A 16,377-nucleotide genomic window follows, 5' to 3' on the forward strand; every position below is an offset into this window, starting at 1 on the left:
TCCATAGATTAAACGAATCGATATATCGCAAAGCACGCCACGCCACGCCACTGAACGAAGTACGTCAATGCATTGGTATCATCCAATCTTAAGCATCTTAAATCCATCAATAGTAATTTCAGCCGATGCAGGATCAATTGAGGATCAAATATAGATTCCCGAGAAGGTTACAAAACGGGTTCAAGGGTTCCCGGAAAATTTTTAGTTTCGTACGAACTAACGACAACGTTTCGCTCGAGGACAGCCCTATGTGGCAGCACGGGCAGCAGCACTTGCAATGTTGATATTTGGATGCTGCGAGCTTGCGACTGTGCATCTTGTGAGATTCTCCAGTTTTCGGTCTGAAAATGTTACACGTTTTAGAAGCCTTGAAAGTATTTTGACCTCTTTTCTGTTCGTAATTAGGTTCTTTCACCCTCTGTCCTTTTCAGATTAACGTCCAGTACTTCAGTTCTCTACATTAAGTTCTTGTGCCCTTATGCAACTTTCTAGGCAAGTGCTCCCAACTTTGTGCCACATATGCTTTCCAAGAAACTGGTAGAAATTTTCTAACGCGAATTGAATTTCATCGCTTTTACGCAAATTGCAATCCCTGAAGCATTCGAATCCTTCACTCGAAAGATAAACTTTTCTCGAACCTTATCATCCCACCATGGCCAGTCCCCGTACTCGACGAGTTCTTCAAGATTTGATACCGAAGTACAATAATTCGGTAAGCATAAGATTTTTCTATTTACTTGTTGAAGGAATATGCTATTTAGACGGCGTGAGTCCGCAACGACGTATCTCATTTGTGGTGTTTGCAAATCTCCGCCTCTATATTATTTCATAAAGGAGAACAAATTGACATCATTCCTTGAAGTTTTTGCAGAATTTTCTTTGCGCTGAGTAGTAAAAGCATGGCAGTTTTACAGAATTGCTGTCGAGCAGTTTTCCGTTTAAAAAAATAAAGTATGATAGGAAGTCTGCAAAGTCGCAAACCAAGATACATGGTTGCGGACCTACACCGTCGATTTATGCCTTAATACTTTATACACATAATGGCAAACCATAAAATAGCTTCTCTGGCGGGTGGTGGGAATGGAAGTTTCTAAAGACTTTGAAGACAATCTCTTTGCTGAATATCAGTTGATTGTACATACAACGGATGAGCTATTTCATCAATAAAAGAGTTAACCCATGAAGAACTATATATGTAGAAGAGGCGCCCTCTTATGGAATACATGGAAGAATGTGAAGTCTAGCCATGGCAAAGGAGCCACCTGAGGGAGTCATGAGAAGAATGTTGACACTGGCAACAACTGCGTTATTGACAGTGGTGCCGCTTGCTACGTTGACGCTGAACCAGGTGTCCGGTGGGCCATCATCAGCATACTCTAATAGAATCCTCAGAAACCAATTCAACAGAGGAACTTTTGATGTTGTTATTGTTGAATAGAAAGAAGTCACATATTGATTTTCAGTAACAATAAATATCTTAATAATTACCTCTTGAAAATTTATTTTAAAAAAATGAAAACTCAGTAATAGGCGGTCTCAAACCCAACACCCTCTGCTCTCCAGTCTGGTGCCGTGTTGTTTGGTCACTTATGATCTAAGAAAGTCAGTTGGAATTAGCAACACTTTGGATGTTTGCGTCTTAGAATACCTCTTGCGACAGTCGCTAAATGCTTTTTTTCAACAAAATGCTTCAAGTAATTTATTTAAAAGGAGGACATGTAGTTTCATTCCAATTCATTTTTAGTTTATTGCTCATAGTTTCAACTTAATTAATCTTAGTTTCATGTTTTGTACCTGGTGCTGTTTTCTTGCTAACTCTCTCAAAATCATTTGAGGTCAAGTCAATTACCAATTATTTCCTCTACATGCTGACCGTCTTATATCTCTTGTTATTTTCTTCTTTCAGAAATGTTTTGAGTGTGGGACTCACAATCCCCAATGGGCGTCCGTGACTTATGGCATCTGGATTTGCCTGGATTGCTCCGGGAAACACCGCGGTCTCGGTGTTCATATTTCATTTGTTCGATCAATTAGCATGGATAAATGGAAAGACATTGAATTAGAGAAAATGAAGGTTTGTTCATTGCTTACTTTACATTCGAGTCATTTGACATTAAATGTTATCATTGGAAAAATTCAATTCTGTGAGTAAATATTGGTAAGCTTTGGTGAGAGGCTCAATCAACCTCTTACATTATATTATAAAAATACATCGTCAGGAAAAAATGATCAGAGATTTCTGACATTTCGTGTGATTTATGAAGGATTTGTTTTCAAGTGTCAGAGTCAATAATCCTGCTGCATAAGGGCTCCAAAATAAAACTCAAAACTCCCTTATTGATTACTGGCAGATCTTTAAAAATACTCGGAGTTAATAAAATGTAAATTGAAATCAATGGACACTAGTTATTTTTACATGAAATAATTGTATTTACTCAAACAATGTGATGAGTTTTCCTGCCTGGAAAGCTCTGTCTGGAACAGAAAACACTTCGGGGAGCGGGCTATCAAAGCCCGTCAAGGCAGGCTTCGGAAAGAAGGGAAGGACTAAGTAATCGTAGTGACCATCTAGCTTGCTGGCCACTCCAACTCACTCACACACACACAAGAATTAGAATTACCGCCCCAAAGAGGTGGCTTTATAAGAAATACCTTACATTTTGACGGGGAAACCGACTGACGTCAACGTGAAGTAGTAGAAGATTTGGCTCGAGTGCTGTACAGAAGGGGAACCTGATTGGAAGTAAGGCCTCCTCCACCAGAGTGTAGAGGGTGTCAGAACCTTCAATCAGAGTCTCTCTGCTTACAGTGGGAAATTAGGTATGCCGGTCAGCTAACGCTCCAAATCCTTTGCCTAATCCAATGAGTTGTAAATTATTTCTTTGGATTTTGGATTTTCAGGTCGGTGGAAATGAAAAAGCCAGAGAGTTTTTTGATTCTCAAGAAGACTGGGATGACACTCTTCCGATTCAACAGCGTTACAACACGAAAGCAGCTGCTCTTTATCGAGATAAGGTCAGTTCCCCTGGATCCCTCTTTCCTTCTAAAAGGCACCAAATACTCTCAAGATATTTTGTCATAATTTAACTAGATGTCAACCCTTTGATCCTTCCGCAAGCTATTTTTATTTCAATTGGTGCAGTTCATTGGCTTCTCTTTTCACAAGTTTCATAATCACATTCGTTGACACAGTAGAGTACATAAAGTTGTAAGCTGTCATCATTTCTCAATAGACAAACTTGGAGCTCTCCGTGAACCAGCCACCAAGTGTTGCTTTTCTATTACATCCGGCACTGCTCAAAACTCCGGGATTCTTAAAAATTCTTGTGGACAGTGGTGAAATAATTTAATACGTTGTCCTCACGATCAACACAAATATTTTAGAACTCAATGGCTTCTATTGCATCATCTGGGTGGTCAGATTTTTCTAAAAATCAAGCAACACCAGTTCGTAAATCAAAACCCAAATTGAAAATAAAAAGTCTGTATCATCTTCTCTCTTTAACGTACTTTTTGTTTTAGATTGCAACTTTAGCACAAGGCAAGACATGGGACCCGGAAACGTCCTCGGCCAAAAATTTTGTTTCCCCAACCATTGGTGGAAGGAGCAGTTCAAGCAAAACGTGAGTGTGTTATTCTATGTATACTTAAAATGATCAGTTCAGCCCCTATAAAGAGGGTCTTTGAAACTTTTTGTGAATTTATAGACTCGGATAAGTATTTCCTTTCTTTGAGTTGTTGCTGACCATTATTGTAGGTTCTAAATAGAGAATTTGAATTTTTCTGCGCTTCAAAGGGAGGATTTCTTTCAAGTTTCCTGTCAATACAAGGGTGCAGAAAATTCCAAAATGCCGATCGTTGGCAGGGATCCAACGTCTTTGTCTTACAGCTTTTTTCAGATTTGCCTCATAGGGAATACTTTCTATTATATAGTGAAATTTGCCAATGAAATTTGTAATTTGCCCCCTTTTCTATAAATTATGGAGCTGAAGAGAAGGCAATCTTTTTTACAAATTGCTTCCTAATCTAAGATTTACGTTATATGGCGCTATTCTAGGGTTGCAATATCTGCATGTTTTGCTCCCTTGCATTAATGATGTCACTGTGACTGCTAAACAAGACAATTTTACAACTAAATATAAACTTTCAAACATCTCAGTTGTTTCTGAAATTTATTAGTGACCCATCAGCAGCTATAGGTAAACTGTACACCTCATGCCAAGGTGAAAAACCAGATTAGGGTTGGATTTCTACCATTTCATCAAAATTCAGTGCATGATGATAGGAATTGTGAAACTTTGGATGATGTGGTTCAAGAATTTCAACATTTTCCTGAGGAAAGTCAATTTTTAGGAGGCTTTTATGGCATCTGAATTACTGAGAGCACTTAAAGCTTTTAATTTCCTGGAAATTTACTGTCATTTTTTTCTGTAGCCCACAGCGCCAAACAAGCCAGCCTTCAAATGAGCCGCCAAACTACTCAAATAGCTATCAGGATCAAAACATAAGTAGCTACCAAAACATGACAAATTCTCAATTGATTCGTGATGAAAAGGAGGCTTTTTTTGCTAGAAAACAAAACGAAAACGCCATGAGGAGAGAGTGAGTATCTCTTATTTTAGTGTTTTTTTTTAAAATTTTGTCTTTATTCCCTCTCTTTGAAGTATGGATAAATAATAGAAAATTTAGGTACTATGATTGAATTATTGATCAAATTATCTCTTAATAGTGTTTCGATTATTTCTTTGAAGATTGAAAAATCATGTGGGAAAGCCATCTATTCTTATCCTGTTACAAGTTGCCCTTAAAAATTTGGAAACTGCATAGTTCCAAGAAAGAAAGTAGAAAGGAAACTCACCGTGTCTAATTTAATTTCTGAATATAAACTAGGAAAATAAATGTAATCTTAAGCAAGCATGTAGAAAGGAGAATAAAAAAATCATGAATAGTAAGTGAATCTCATTCAACAGAAAAAACAAACACAATTACAGTGTTTTTAAAATCGTGCAACTTCTTCTTTACAGTAAAAATACTAAATATGTGTGATTCTGGAAACATAAGGAATGAGTCAGTTAAGCTCGGAAGGGATTTGCCTGCAGATAGTCGAATCTTACAGTTTTCGGTACAAGAAGAACGATGCGCACGATAAAATTTCCTGAAAAATTGTCTCCGCAGAGATATAATGCTTCCTTTTTAGGGGTCCTCGAAAACATGTTTGAACCAACCGCTGTGAATCTTCGAATTTACGCGTCATAGAACGGGAAGATGGCGGCGCTGAAGCCGCCATGTATCTTCCACTACGCATTTCGCCGCCATATCGATCGTGACGTGTACATTCGAAACCTACGAGCGCGCAGTTCAAACGCTGTTTTAGGCCACCCTAATTTTTGGCACTTTCAAATAAACTTTTCTTCCGTCTGCAGTCATCAAAAAAAATTAGGCAAAAAACTGTAAATTTCGGTCACTTACTACTTTCCAATGACACAATAAAAAAATGACTTAACTGACTCATTGCTTCATTCCCTTCTGCTAAGTGCAATACAAGCGACTTCAGGAATTCGCTCATTAGGTTGATTTTCTTGAAATTTTTGAACATTTTAAAATAGATACATATTATTATTTCCTGTTTTGGTCAAGTCAAACATTTCATTTTGCAATCAACTAAAAACTCTTGAAGTCTAATAGTAAATCAATCTTTGGCATACTTCAAGAAAGTGCTAATTTATCCTGGTTGAGTTTATTAGAACTGTGTCTCTGAGTAAGTAAAAAGGTTGTGTGAAAACAACTCTGGTAATTTGCAGTGTTTGGAATTGTGTTGTGTGTTGACTAGCACCTGGTTTCATTTTTCCTCTTTTTTTTCTCTTTTTAACATAACAGTGATCTGCCCCCTAGTCAAGGTGGTAAATATGCTGGTTTTGGATACTCTATGGATTCAAATATGCCCAAAAGTTCATCGCAAGATGTGTTTGGGACTGCGGCCTCCTCATTTGCAAGTGTAAGTAATTTTTCTCTTAAATCCCTGAAATAGTGTCTTTACGTGTATTAAAACTTTCATTCACTGAATAATTTTCAAATCTTAGAAGTTGATATTGCGTATTGAAGTCTTGCCTTTTCTTCAGATCTAAAATTCACCTTTCACAGTATAAAATGGACTGCATTTTGCAATTTGGAAGTATAAATTCTGGCTTTCCCGGAAAAACACTTATGTGTATAGGGAAACTAATGGCACTTACGTCGTTTTGAAATCAGGGCGGAATTTATAATTCCAAATTGCAAAATGCAGTCCAAATGACCTTTTACCTCCTAAATTTGATGAAGTCTTATTCGGAATACACTTTGCATAAAGGAATCATTACATCTGACTCATTTTAGAGGCAACATATATCCTGTTTGTCTCCCTATAAAGATCAGTGTTTTTTTGGGTGAACCAGAAATGGTAGGTCCTAACTGAAAAATGTGGTTCATTCGTATTCAATGAAATGGAATACACAAAACTTTGGAGAAAAATAGATCTCTGTTTATTGTCGGTTAGTTGGGCTATATTTTGCAATTAAAAACTAACTAATTTTGGCTCACTCATAAAAATTACTTCTTGCATGAAGAATTTAATTGCTTAAATGTCGTATCTCAATGAGTTAGAAAACTTACTTCCTTTTTGCAAAATGTGATCCAGTTGTTTTGTGCCCTCTGTATGAAACCTTCGTCTGACTCAAGGAGCTGCTCATACATGCGTAAGTGATTTGCATCTAAAGTACACCCCAGCCATTGCCGCTAAAAATTCCACCCATTTCTCTCTAAGATTTTAAAAATAATATGATTGAAAATAGAGAGAAAGATACCTACATCTTAAATGAAGGTGCATTTTGCTGAAGAATACCTTTTCATCCTCGGAAGTTTTTGCAGATTGCATTGTGTCTTTTCTGTGCTGGACTATGGCAGATTTAAAGAATGAAATGAAATCAATTAAATCTTAGCTTTTTACCTTCCTAAATAGTTTCCCAATTACTTATCCTAGCTCAGAACTTGATTTCTCTACTTTTCTAGTAAGTCTTTTCGACTTACCGAAAATGGAGAAATCGCATGAAAGATTACCCTGGATTGCGAGGAATTTAATTTTCATATTATTTATATTTCATTTATCTTTTCAGGGCTGGTCGTTATTTTCTAGTTCAGCTACAAAGTTTGCCTCAAAGGCCACTGAAAGTGCTATTAAAATTGGTGGAATTGCCACTCAAAAAGCCATGGAACTTGGTTCCACAGTTCAGGACAAAGTAAGTATTCTGATCATGTCAATTAAAAATGGATTTCTCAAAGAGATCCTTGTATTATGTTTTCTACTGTTTGAAAGGGCTTTTTTTTGCCTCAATCATTGAACTTATTTTTTTTCCTTCGACCAATCCATTCCCTTCATTCATTCAAGTGGCTTCATCACAGGGGTGCAGAAAGTTCCAAGCCTTCCCCTAAATTTAGTTTTACATCCAATAGTTCATATCTAATCCACCTCCTCTTATTTTTAACAAATATCCATGATTGTTCCCCCTGGAAACAAAAAGAAAAACAAAAAAAAACCTGTAACCCAAAAAATCGAATTTTTCCACTGCTTCTGTGCAAAATGTTTTTTTGAGTTCACATTGTTCATGAGTGTAAGGTTTTCATAGTCAATTTCAATAGAAACTGTGGGCTAGTTTCCCTATAAAAAAATAAAACATGAGCAGAGCCTATCAACAAAGTTATCGGAGATATTTACGCGTTTTTGGACTTTACCCATGGACTAGATTCAGTTGGCTTTGGGAAAAGACAGGAGTTCTTTAAATTCATCAAACAATTTGTGAAATGAACCTTGAAAGTGAATTTTTTAATTTTTTCTTATCTTAATAATTTTTTGTGCTTTTTATCACCTTGAAGTTTTATTTGTGGTCAAAAATTGAAGAATAGCATCAAAACAGCGTGCATTAATAATTTTTATTCAAAAGTATGTATTTTCCCTCCCTCTTCTGGCTGTGATTTCATAGTGTCAAACATAATTCCTTTGGGGTCTCGTCTGAGGTGCTGTAGCCAGACTGTAACCATGTAATAATGGATTATTCTTTAAACGCTTTTTACTGTCTTTATTTCTGTCTCTCTCATTTGTTATTTTTTCTCATTTTATGTTCCTTTTCATTATGTTTGTTTCGTTCTTTACTTCTAATGCATTGATTTTTGTTCTCAATTTTCATTATTTTTGGTTTAAAATTTTAAATAGGTCAAAGAGGGCACACTCATTGATGATGTTTCATCTCAAGTTTCAGTGTTAGCAACAAAGGTAACTAAGTTTCTGTTTTTGGTTTTACAGTAAAACTTCGATATAACGAATTCTTCGAATTAACGAATTTTTTTCGCGGCCCCGAAAAAATCCCTATCTTTTCAATGTAAAATAAACTCTATATAACGAATTTCGGTAGAAGGAATATTCGCTTTTACGAAGGAAATCTTTGGTCCGAGTATGAACTTTACCATGCCAATCGAACTCGATTTAACAAATGCACGAGAATTTCTGTGCGCCCGGCAACACTGCTGGGGAGAAAGCATGCTTGTCTTCACCCGCGTATTGTACGTCGGTGTCGGTGCAAAGGTCATTTTCCGATATGGCGGGATTGGGGATTTCCAAGGCGCTCATGTTTCCTTGAGTAAACGGTTTGATTAAGGAGCTATGTGAACAGTGTCATCAGTACGATTTCAACCCCTGCCGAGTGCCCATCACTACCACTGCGCAGTTTTACTGATCAAATGCTAACCGGGTGTTTTCCGCCGATTTTACGTAAAATATCGTCATAGTTTAAGAGGGGGGGAGGGTGTACCTTGAAACTGGAAAAAACCGAGCATTTCAAAAAAATATGTGGACTAAAATCGGGTTTTCCGCGGTTTTCGATTTAACGAATTTTTTCGCCAGTCCCCAGAAATTCGTTATATCGAAGTTTTATTGTACTTCAATTTTAGTCATCTCCCTTTCATTTTCATCTTTGTTTTACTGTTACCACTTTCATTTTACTTTTATTTTCAGTTTCCTTTAGGTCATCCTGTTTTCAGTATTAATGCAACTTTGATAATTCATGGGAAAAGGGATTTGCGCACTAAAAATCTCACATTCGAGTAACCGGTTACCATGCGAAGAGAACAGAGCTGTGACTGGGAATTTTTGCAGGGATGAATCAAAGTTCTTCCTATTTAAAATTTTGTAGAAAAGCCAAAAAGTTTATAAAAAAATTCAAGAAATCATTTCTAAAAGGAGGAAAAGCTACTTGAAGTCCGACCAATCAACAGTGGACAGTCTAGTTGGCATAGCAAAATAATACCTGAAGTCGAGTTCAACTAACTAGCAAACACTGTTTCCCCCACATGGCTAAGTCATCATTGCATTCTAGCATTTGCTTTTCCAATGACCTGTCAAAAGAAGAGAAGACATGTGGTCTTTTCATTAGTATATGAGATAATTTTGCAAATTGAGCAGTCATACTTTTGATTTTCCAAAAGTTGAGGTGTTTGTTGGAAACCTGCTGAAAGATCTCAACCATGAGCAGTAGTAATATAAGATATGAAAGCGGTAGAAATGAGTGATTAATATCTTTTTCTTCCTCAAACATCCTGCAGAAGACCAATGAAGTTGTGGAATCAAGTTGTGAGGCATCAAATTTTAAGCTTTTGCTGTCCTTGTGGTCAAATATTCTTTGTCAAATGTGAAGTTGCATTCTTTTGTTAAATTTTTGTCCCCTTTTTCTTTGGGCAGGTTAGCGATCTGGGTCGGAAAGGTTGGCAAGATTTGTCTGGTACAAATACACCTGCCCCGACCTCAATGCCGAGATCACAGTCTGATGTTACTTCCCTGCGAAGTGGTGAAAAATCATCACTCCTTGTTGATACTAGCAACAATCAACAGTAAGTGATCAGTTTCATTCTTATGAGTTAGTTGACAAGGTTCGTCTAATAATGGTTCAATTGTTTGCTACTTTTCCCTATAATCTGGAAACAACAATACTTTAATCTGTCCCAAAAACTGAAATACCTCATGGAAACATTAAGAGTTTACAGTATTTTCTCCTCAAAAGCGTTTTTTCGTGCAATTTTACTATGTGCATCATTTCCTCTTATGAAAAATTTTAGAACTCAGCTATTTGCAGGCCAAAATCTCCCGTTTCTGCTGTCCTCCAGTGCTGTTTTTCATTTGAAAAAACTCCTGCCTGTATTTCAGACAATATGTATTTGATGAATGTTGATTTTTGAGGTATGCAGACATGCAGTCTGGTAATAATAGAACTGTATATATATTATGTTAGAATAAAACGATTTTTACTAACCCAGAAAATGTAGCACGTTTACTAAACAGTTGGCTTTCAGGCTCCAATTATGAAACACAACAGAAAATTCCGGGGAAAGTTTGTGAGGGACTAGATATGAATGAAAAATCACTTGACTCGAAGAATTTGCTTTGTGCGGTGATTCAAAACCTTGGTTTCATATATTTAATATGTAAGAAGTGAATTCTCAATTGATGACGATACCGGAACAAAGGTGTATGCAAAAAGTACAGCGTATCGAAAAAACAGCATTTGAACATTTGAAATGGTTTTTCATCAGTTTATTTGAATCAATGGATGTAATCAAAGGTTATTCTTTCAACCTAGATCCTGATGTTTAGAAATCCATAAAAAATTTGGGGAAAAAAACAAAATTTCGAAAAGGGTATATTTCGAGGTTTGCCCTTCTTCCAGCATGGCCCTCAATGGGCCTGTTGCAAACTTTTGTTAGAACAAAAATAAGAGTTATTCCATATAGAAAATGTCTCAAAATTCACGATGAGCGCATTGCCAAAGTCTGAAATGCACTCCTAACTTCACATTCTGCATAAAACCAGGCTTGCCGCTTCAAAAACTATACTACGGCACAGGTGAACATTTAGTTTGAGGAGTTGTCCCATCCAACTTCCGCTCAATTGGATGCTTCTGAATATTCAACATGGCCGACGCCAATCTGCCAAAACACGTGTGACAGGACGAGATTCTAACCACCTGATTACAATCAGCGTGTTTAAATTCACATGTTCCTCTTGTTGAGATTGTTGAGATGACCTTGATTGACCTTGTGCTCCCCTTGACTTACGCAGAAGCGTTGGCCATGTTGAATATTGAGTAGTGCCTATTGAGCGGGAGTTAGATGGAACGACTCCTCCGACGAAATGTTCACCGTGCCTTAGTATCGTTTTTGAAGCGGGAAGCTCAAAAAAACGCAAATTTCTAATGCAGATCGTGAAGTTAAGAGTGCATTTCAAACTTTGCCAATGCGCTCATCATGATTTTTGAGATATTTACCGATAGAAACAACTCTTAGTTTTGCTCCTGCTGAAGTTTGCAACAGGCCCATTGTTTAAAACAAGCTTTGTCATTAGTCTCTCTTAATCGAAGCTATAAATTTAAATTCTTTATGCTCTCTCTCTCTCTCTCTCTCAGAAACTACAGTAACAGTGAGTGGGACTCTCCGCAAAGTATGAAGACCATCCCTGAGACCACAGGTGGGATCCCTCGATCAAAATCCTCCAAAAGCAGTACGGTTTCAAAACCAACAAACGATGACTTTTCAAATTTAGACCCTGTCAAAAGCAAAACCAAGTGGAAATCAAACAAGGAAGAAGAAGATGCGTGGGACCTTCTCAATCAATAATTGATTCATCATTCTCTAGTGTAATTCATTTCTTCATTTTATTGTCACTTTTTTTCTGGCATCTTTCTCCAAAATGAATTTTGTTACAATAGGACCAACAGCCAAAAAAGCAGTTTCCTGTGCAATGGTTTAGGAACAACACTGCCTATCCAAAAACTGACAGCTTTGCCGGATGAAGACAAAACTTTGATATTTTTGAAATTTTAAAGTTAGATTTGCAATTTTTTACTTACTTTGCCAGGGTCACTACGCGACCTCCTGCAGAAATGGAAAAATACTGAAAGTATCAACTTGCGTATTTTTCACCGTAGAATGCAGCAAAGTCTTTAACTCATTTTCTCCAAAATTTTAGTGAGGCATTTTTTTCCTCAGCCCTTGCAGTGTTTTTTGGTTGTAAACAAATTTGTGTTTTGTTACAACGTATGTATGCCCTTATTTGATAAAAGTGAAGATGAAGCAAACCACTCGGAAAATTGACGACCTCCCAATTTTGTTCCAATATCAAGATAGAGAAGGGGCTCTAACCAAAAGGGAGCGTTTGAGTTATGATTCTTGCTCAAACAACTACATATCGACGGTGAAATTCCCAAACCGCGTATCTCGGTTTGCAACGTTGCAGACTTACTGTCATACTTTATTCTTTGAAAGAAAAACCACTCAACGTACATTCTCTAAAATATCTGTAATTTTTCTGCTCTGTGCGAAGAAAATTCTGTGAAAACTTCACGAAATGATGTTGATTCGCTTCCAGAAAAAAAGTAATAATAGGAGCGGAGATTTTTAAACACCGCAAACAAGATACATGGTTTGGGAGTTTCACTGTCGATATGTCCTGTAGCCTTGAAAAAAACCCACTTTAGTTCCACACCCAGGAATTAGTTCTCTTTTTTATATTAATAGTGCTAAAATACAAACGAATTTTGATGTGTCATTGTTGTTCACCAGCTGTGGTTGCCTACAGGTTGAGAACGACTGGTTTCAAAAGAGATCAGGCAATCTGAAGGAACTAACTTGCTTGTTGACAAAAGTAAAGTGATGTGTTTGCAACAAGACTTGGGGAACAATATACCAAACGTTCGCAATATTATTGTACTGGTTTTCTTTGTATTTACTCATCACTTTTCATTCTAGCATTCTTCTTCGCTCTGAAGTCAGATTTTAAAAGCGAAATTGCGGCCAGGTAAAAGAAAAAAACCTGGGTGCCTAATCTTTAGTAGTGTAAAGTAAGTCTCTTCCTTCCTTGTATCAATTCATTACTTAACTGCCATTGTTGGAGAAATCAAAAATTGGTAATGAAAGCTGTCCTTTATCCGGACATATCCGTGTTTTGATGCTGTCAACTGCCCTTAGTTCCTGACAACGAGTTGTTGTTTACAAGGGGAGGTTCCAATCAACCCACCTCCTATTTTAAATTATTATGGCATCAACCAATGGCTTTTAAAAATCTATCACCCATCAGTTTTTTTTCAGCAAATAGACCCTCTGAACATCTTAATTAATTGAAGAGAAACAGGTTTGCGCATGGTTTAAGTGTAACTCGGAATGGTCACTTGTTATCCCTTTAATTTTTTATGATGTTCGTAGGCTACATTTGCCAAAACAAAAAACTGGTGTTTAATAGATTTTCATGAGTTATAGGCTGGTAATTAACAAAAAAGGTGCCACTAGCCACTAATCCATTGTTTTGAAAAATTGCTTGATTTTTCTTTCTTTTACTCTGTTGCTTTTGGACGGTGCTATCGATCCTCATTGGTGTCATGTCATTACTTGCCCTTAAAGTGAAAATGAAGGGTGGCTGAAGTTGCTTCAAATTAGGAAATCTTATGACTTGTTGATTGTAGACGTAGTTTACAATAGGGCACTCAACTGCTGACTTTAAGAACAGGTCTCCTATGTTCAACAGTGGGTTGCTTCTACATGAAGATTTCTTTAAAATATATCTTTTTCAAAGTCTTTTGCCTCTGCGAATTTCAAATTTTTCCTATAAGCTGCATTTATTTTACTGTAAAAGATTCAAATTACCCAACTGAAAACTTTTCTTGAAGCCTAACTCTAGACCTTACCAAAATAAAGTGAGATGGATATTTTGTTTTTTATTCAAATTATTTTCTGTCTTCTACTTTGCCTTCTTGACTTTGATCGAAGCATTTTGAGCTAATAAACTGTGGAAGATTTTATCCGCATTACTTGTGTTCCACAATGTTTTTCGTTTTTTAATTTTTTATTTTTTGTAACTGAAAAGCAGGTGAAACACTGCTTTGAAATTTTGCCAGTGTCTCCTTCCTGATATAGTTGCTCGTAGAAAGTAGTAAAAAATTATATTGCTCATTTATCAGTCAAAAAAATGAAATTTGAGAAAAAATCTGGCAGTATGAAGTGCAGTTATGCTCTTTCCAGCTATAGCCATCAAATTCATCCAGAGATTGCAGAATTTTGCAAAAAGTTGCCATTCACAAGCCAAAATAATCATTCCCAGTAATTTTTTCTTACAGAGAGGAAAAAGGACAGTAATGACACTAGCCAAAATTCTCAGTCTTGCAATTTTTCAGAAATCGGTCTTAAATGTAGATACGAGTTTCTACCTACGTACAATAATTTAATTTTATTTAATTTTATCAAATATATTTTTTGAAATAAGAAAACAACGCTTTTTGAACATTACGATTCTATTGATCATAGCCGATAATGGGCTAGACTTTTTATGACTTTCTTTGCACCAAAATAAAAGGGAAATCCTTTTTTGTGTAGTGGATAAATTATCTCATCTCTTGTCTTCTTCCGCAACAAGATTTCTTTTCTAATTTGTTGCCATGTATTATTGTATTTAACTTTGCATCAATTTTGCTCTAAGTATAATCAAACCTTTTGTGTGCATTAAATCAAGGATATAACTACATTCCAGCGTGGATTAAAGTTCTCTTGAAATGCTTTATGTCAGCGGTCAATTGCTTATCATTGCGTCCGACGAAATAATTATATGAAGACAAGTGGCACTCCTGTAAGTTTTTTAGACAAATATTTTTTATTAAATCTCTCTATTGTATCTGTTATGTCTATTTTGTTCGCAGTTTTACAATAAAGCTAAATATTTGTTTTAATTTTCTTTTTCTTTCGAACTCATCATTTATCCATGGAGGCGACCTCAAATTAAAATAACCTATGTAATGATAGAGACTATTCCCTTAATCTTCAAGGTATGTACGAAGTTTGCAACTATTTGTGGATTTTTAACATCATTTCCAAGTTGCTGACTTTAAGCAAAAATGAAAATATTCCTTCTTTGCAAAGTTCTATAGGCTTGACTATGACGGTTTTTATTCTTTTTTGACAGCATAAATCAAGACTATACAAAGTCGGGGCCAAATCCGCTGTGCAATTCATCACATGGGAAAAGTTAGGTTGAAAGATCAGAATTTGAATTTTGTCAGACAGTATTCTCAACATTCAACCAAGGTAAAATTACAGGCAACTTAATTCAATTTTATGCCAACAGAGGACAAAAAGTTAACCTTCATGTGATTACATTAGAACCCAACTATATCATCTTGGTTTTAATGGGTTTCAAGGCTTTTCATCTGGAAAAATGTGCTCAACTCCCAAGGGCTCTCTTTAAAAGAAATATCTTCACAATTGATTGAATGCATTTTCACGCCTAAGTTAAGGTAAAATGATGTCCGATCTTAAATTTTAAAAAAAAAGTTAAGTAGGGAGAGATAATTTTTTATCACATCACTCTGTCCATAGCTAGAGACAATAAAGCCCCTGCCCCTGGAGTCCCTGCTATTGCAATGTTACAAATCTCTGCTCTGCCTTTACTTTTTTAGAAGAAAACTGTCTTAGTATTTAATGTTTTTTCTTGAGATTTTTTTTAAAAATTTCTCACCCATCAAAAAAAAAAACACCGAAAATTTTAAAGAGATATTATAGTCAAAATTCTTTTTTGAAAAACGATACTTGAGTAGTTAAAGGTTTTTAAATTTAACGATGAAGAAACACATTTTTAACTTGGAATGTAAATAAGTCTCATTTGCGTGTTCTAGAAGCACATAGCCAAGTTGAATTGATCAGGAACATGGGGGCTTGAAGCCTGGACTATATGAAAGATGGAATTTTTGTGAAATATTTCATGAAATTACACATGGCTATATTTTTATGGAAAGTATGAAACATTTATTTCAGACGCAGGGTTTGCACATCGCATTGAAAACATCTTGCAATGCAGAAAACACTATTTACTTAACTCAATGCTGAATTTTTATTTTATTTTTTCTGAATTTAGCCATGGTCCTCCATCAATATTCTTATGTTACTTTTTCTTAAAGCTAAAAAAACTCCTTAGTAACTCTGCAGGTCTGATGCAACTAGGAGCGTTCTTTTCTCTTTTTTGAAGGGAAGCAATTTTCTGTGCAGTATGTGAAGTCTCTAAAAAAATGAGTCAAGAAGCAGTTCTTCTCTTGAAGAGAGAATATTTTGCTTGGATTTTTGGAAAAATGATACTGGATACATTCCTCCACTACCGGAACTCTCCCCTCCCTATTCCAAAGTGCCCCCTCGTCTTAATTCATTTTACACGACCACGATCTTACACAAGTTAACTGATCATAAGTTATGTGTTATAAGTACTTTGGGTAAAAGCGACAAAACTGCAAGTTATAATGACAATGCAATCTCCTCCAAATAATTTTT

At 36.1% G+C, this 16,377-nt stretch overlaps 1 protein-coding gene across 2 annotated transcripts; it reads left to right on the forward strand.

Moving 5' to 3' along the window:
• The first annotated feature begins 215 nt into the window (after nucleotides 1–215).
• On the forward strand, nucleotides 216–14,789 carry ArfGAP1 (ADP-ribosylation factor GTPase-activating protein 1). Of its 2 annotated transcripts, XM_019040491.2 has the most exons (10): nucleotides 261–712; nucleotides 1,907–2,074; nucleotides 2,902–3,015; nucleotides 3,523–3,623; nucleotides 4,435–4,602; nucleotides 5,878–5,995; nucleotides 7,149–7,271; nucleotides 8,243–8,302; nucleotides 9,764–9,912; nucleotides 11,481–14,789. In XM_019040491.2, exons 1-10 carry the CDS (start codon nucleotides 653–655, stop codon nucleotides 11,689–11,691), a joined length of 1,272 nt encoding a protein of 423 aa, XP_018896036.1. In that variant the 5' UTR covers nucleotides 261–652; the 3' UTR covers nucleotides 11,692–14,789. The 2 variants fall into 2 exon arrangements, with proteins under 2 accessions (XP_018896037.1, XP_018896036.1); XM_019040492.2 differs by lacking the exon at nucleotides 8,243–8,302 and having other exon boundaries at nucleotides 216–712.
• Nucleotides 14,790–16,377: the final 1,588 nt, after the last annotated feature.

Source organism: Bemisia tabaci, chromosome 10 (genome assembly GCF_918797505.1).
Source record: "Bemisia tabaci chromosome 10, PGI_BMITA_v3".
NCBI classification, from domain to species: Eukaryota; Metazoa; Arthropoda; class Insecta; order Hemiptera; family Aleyrodidae; genus Bemisia; species Bemisia tabaci.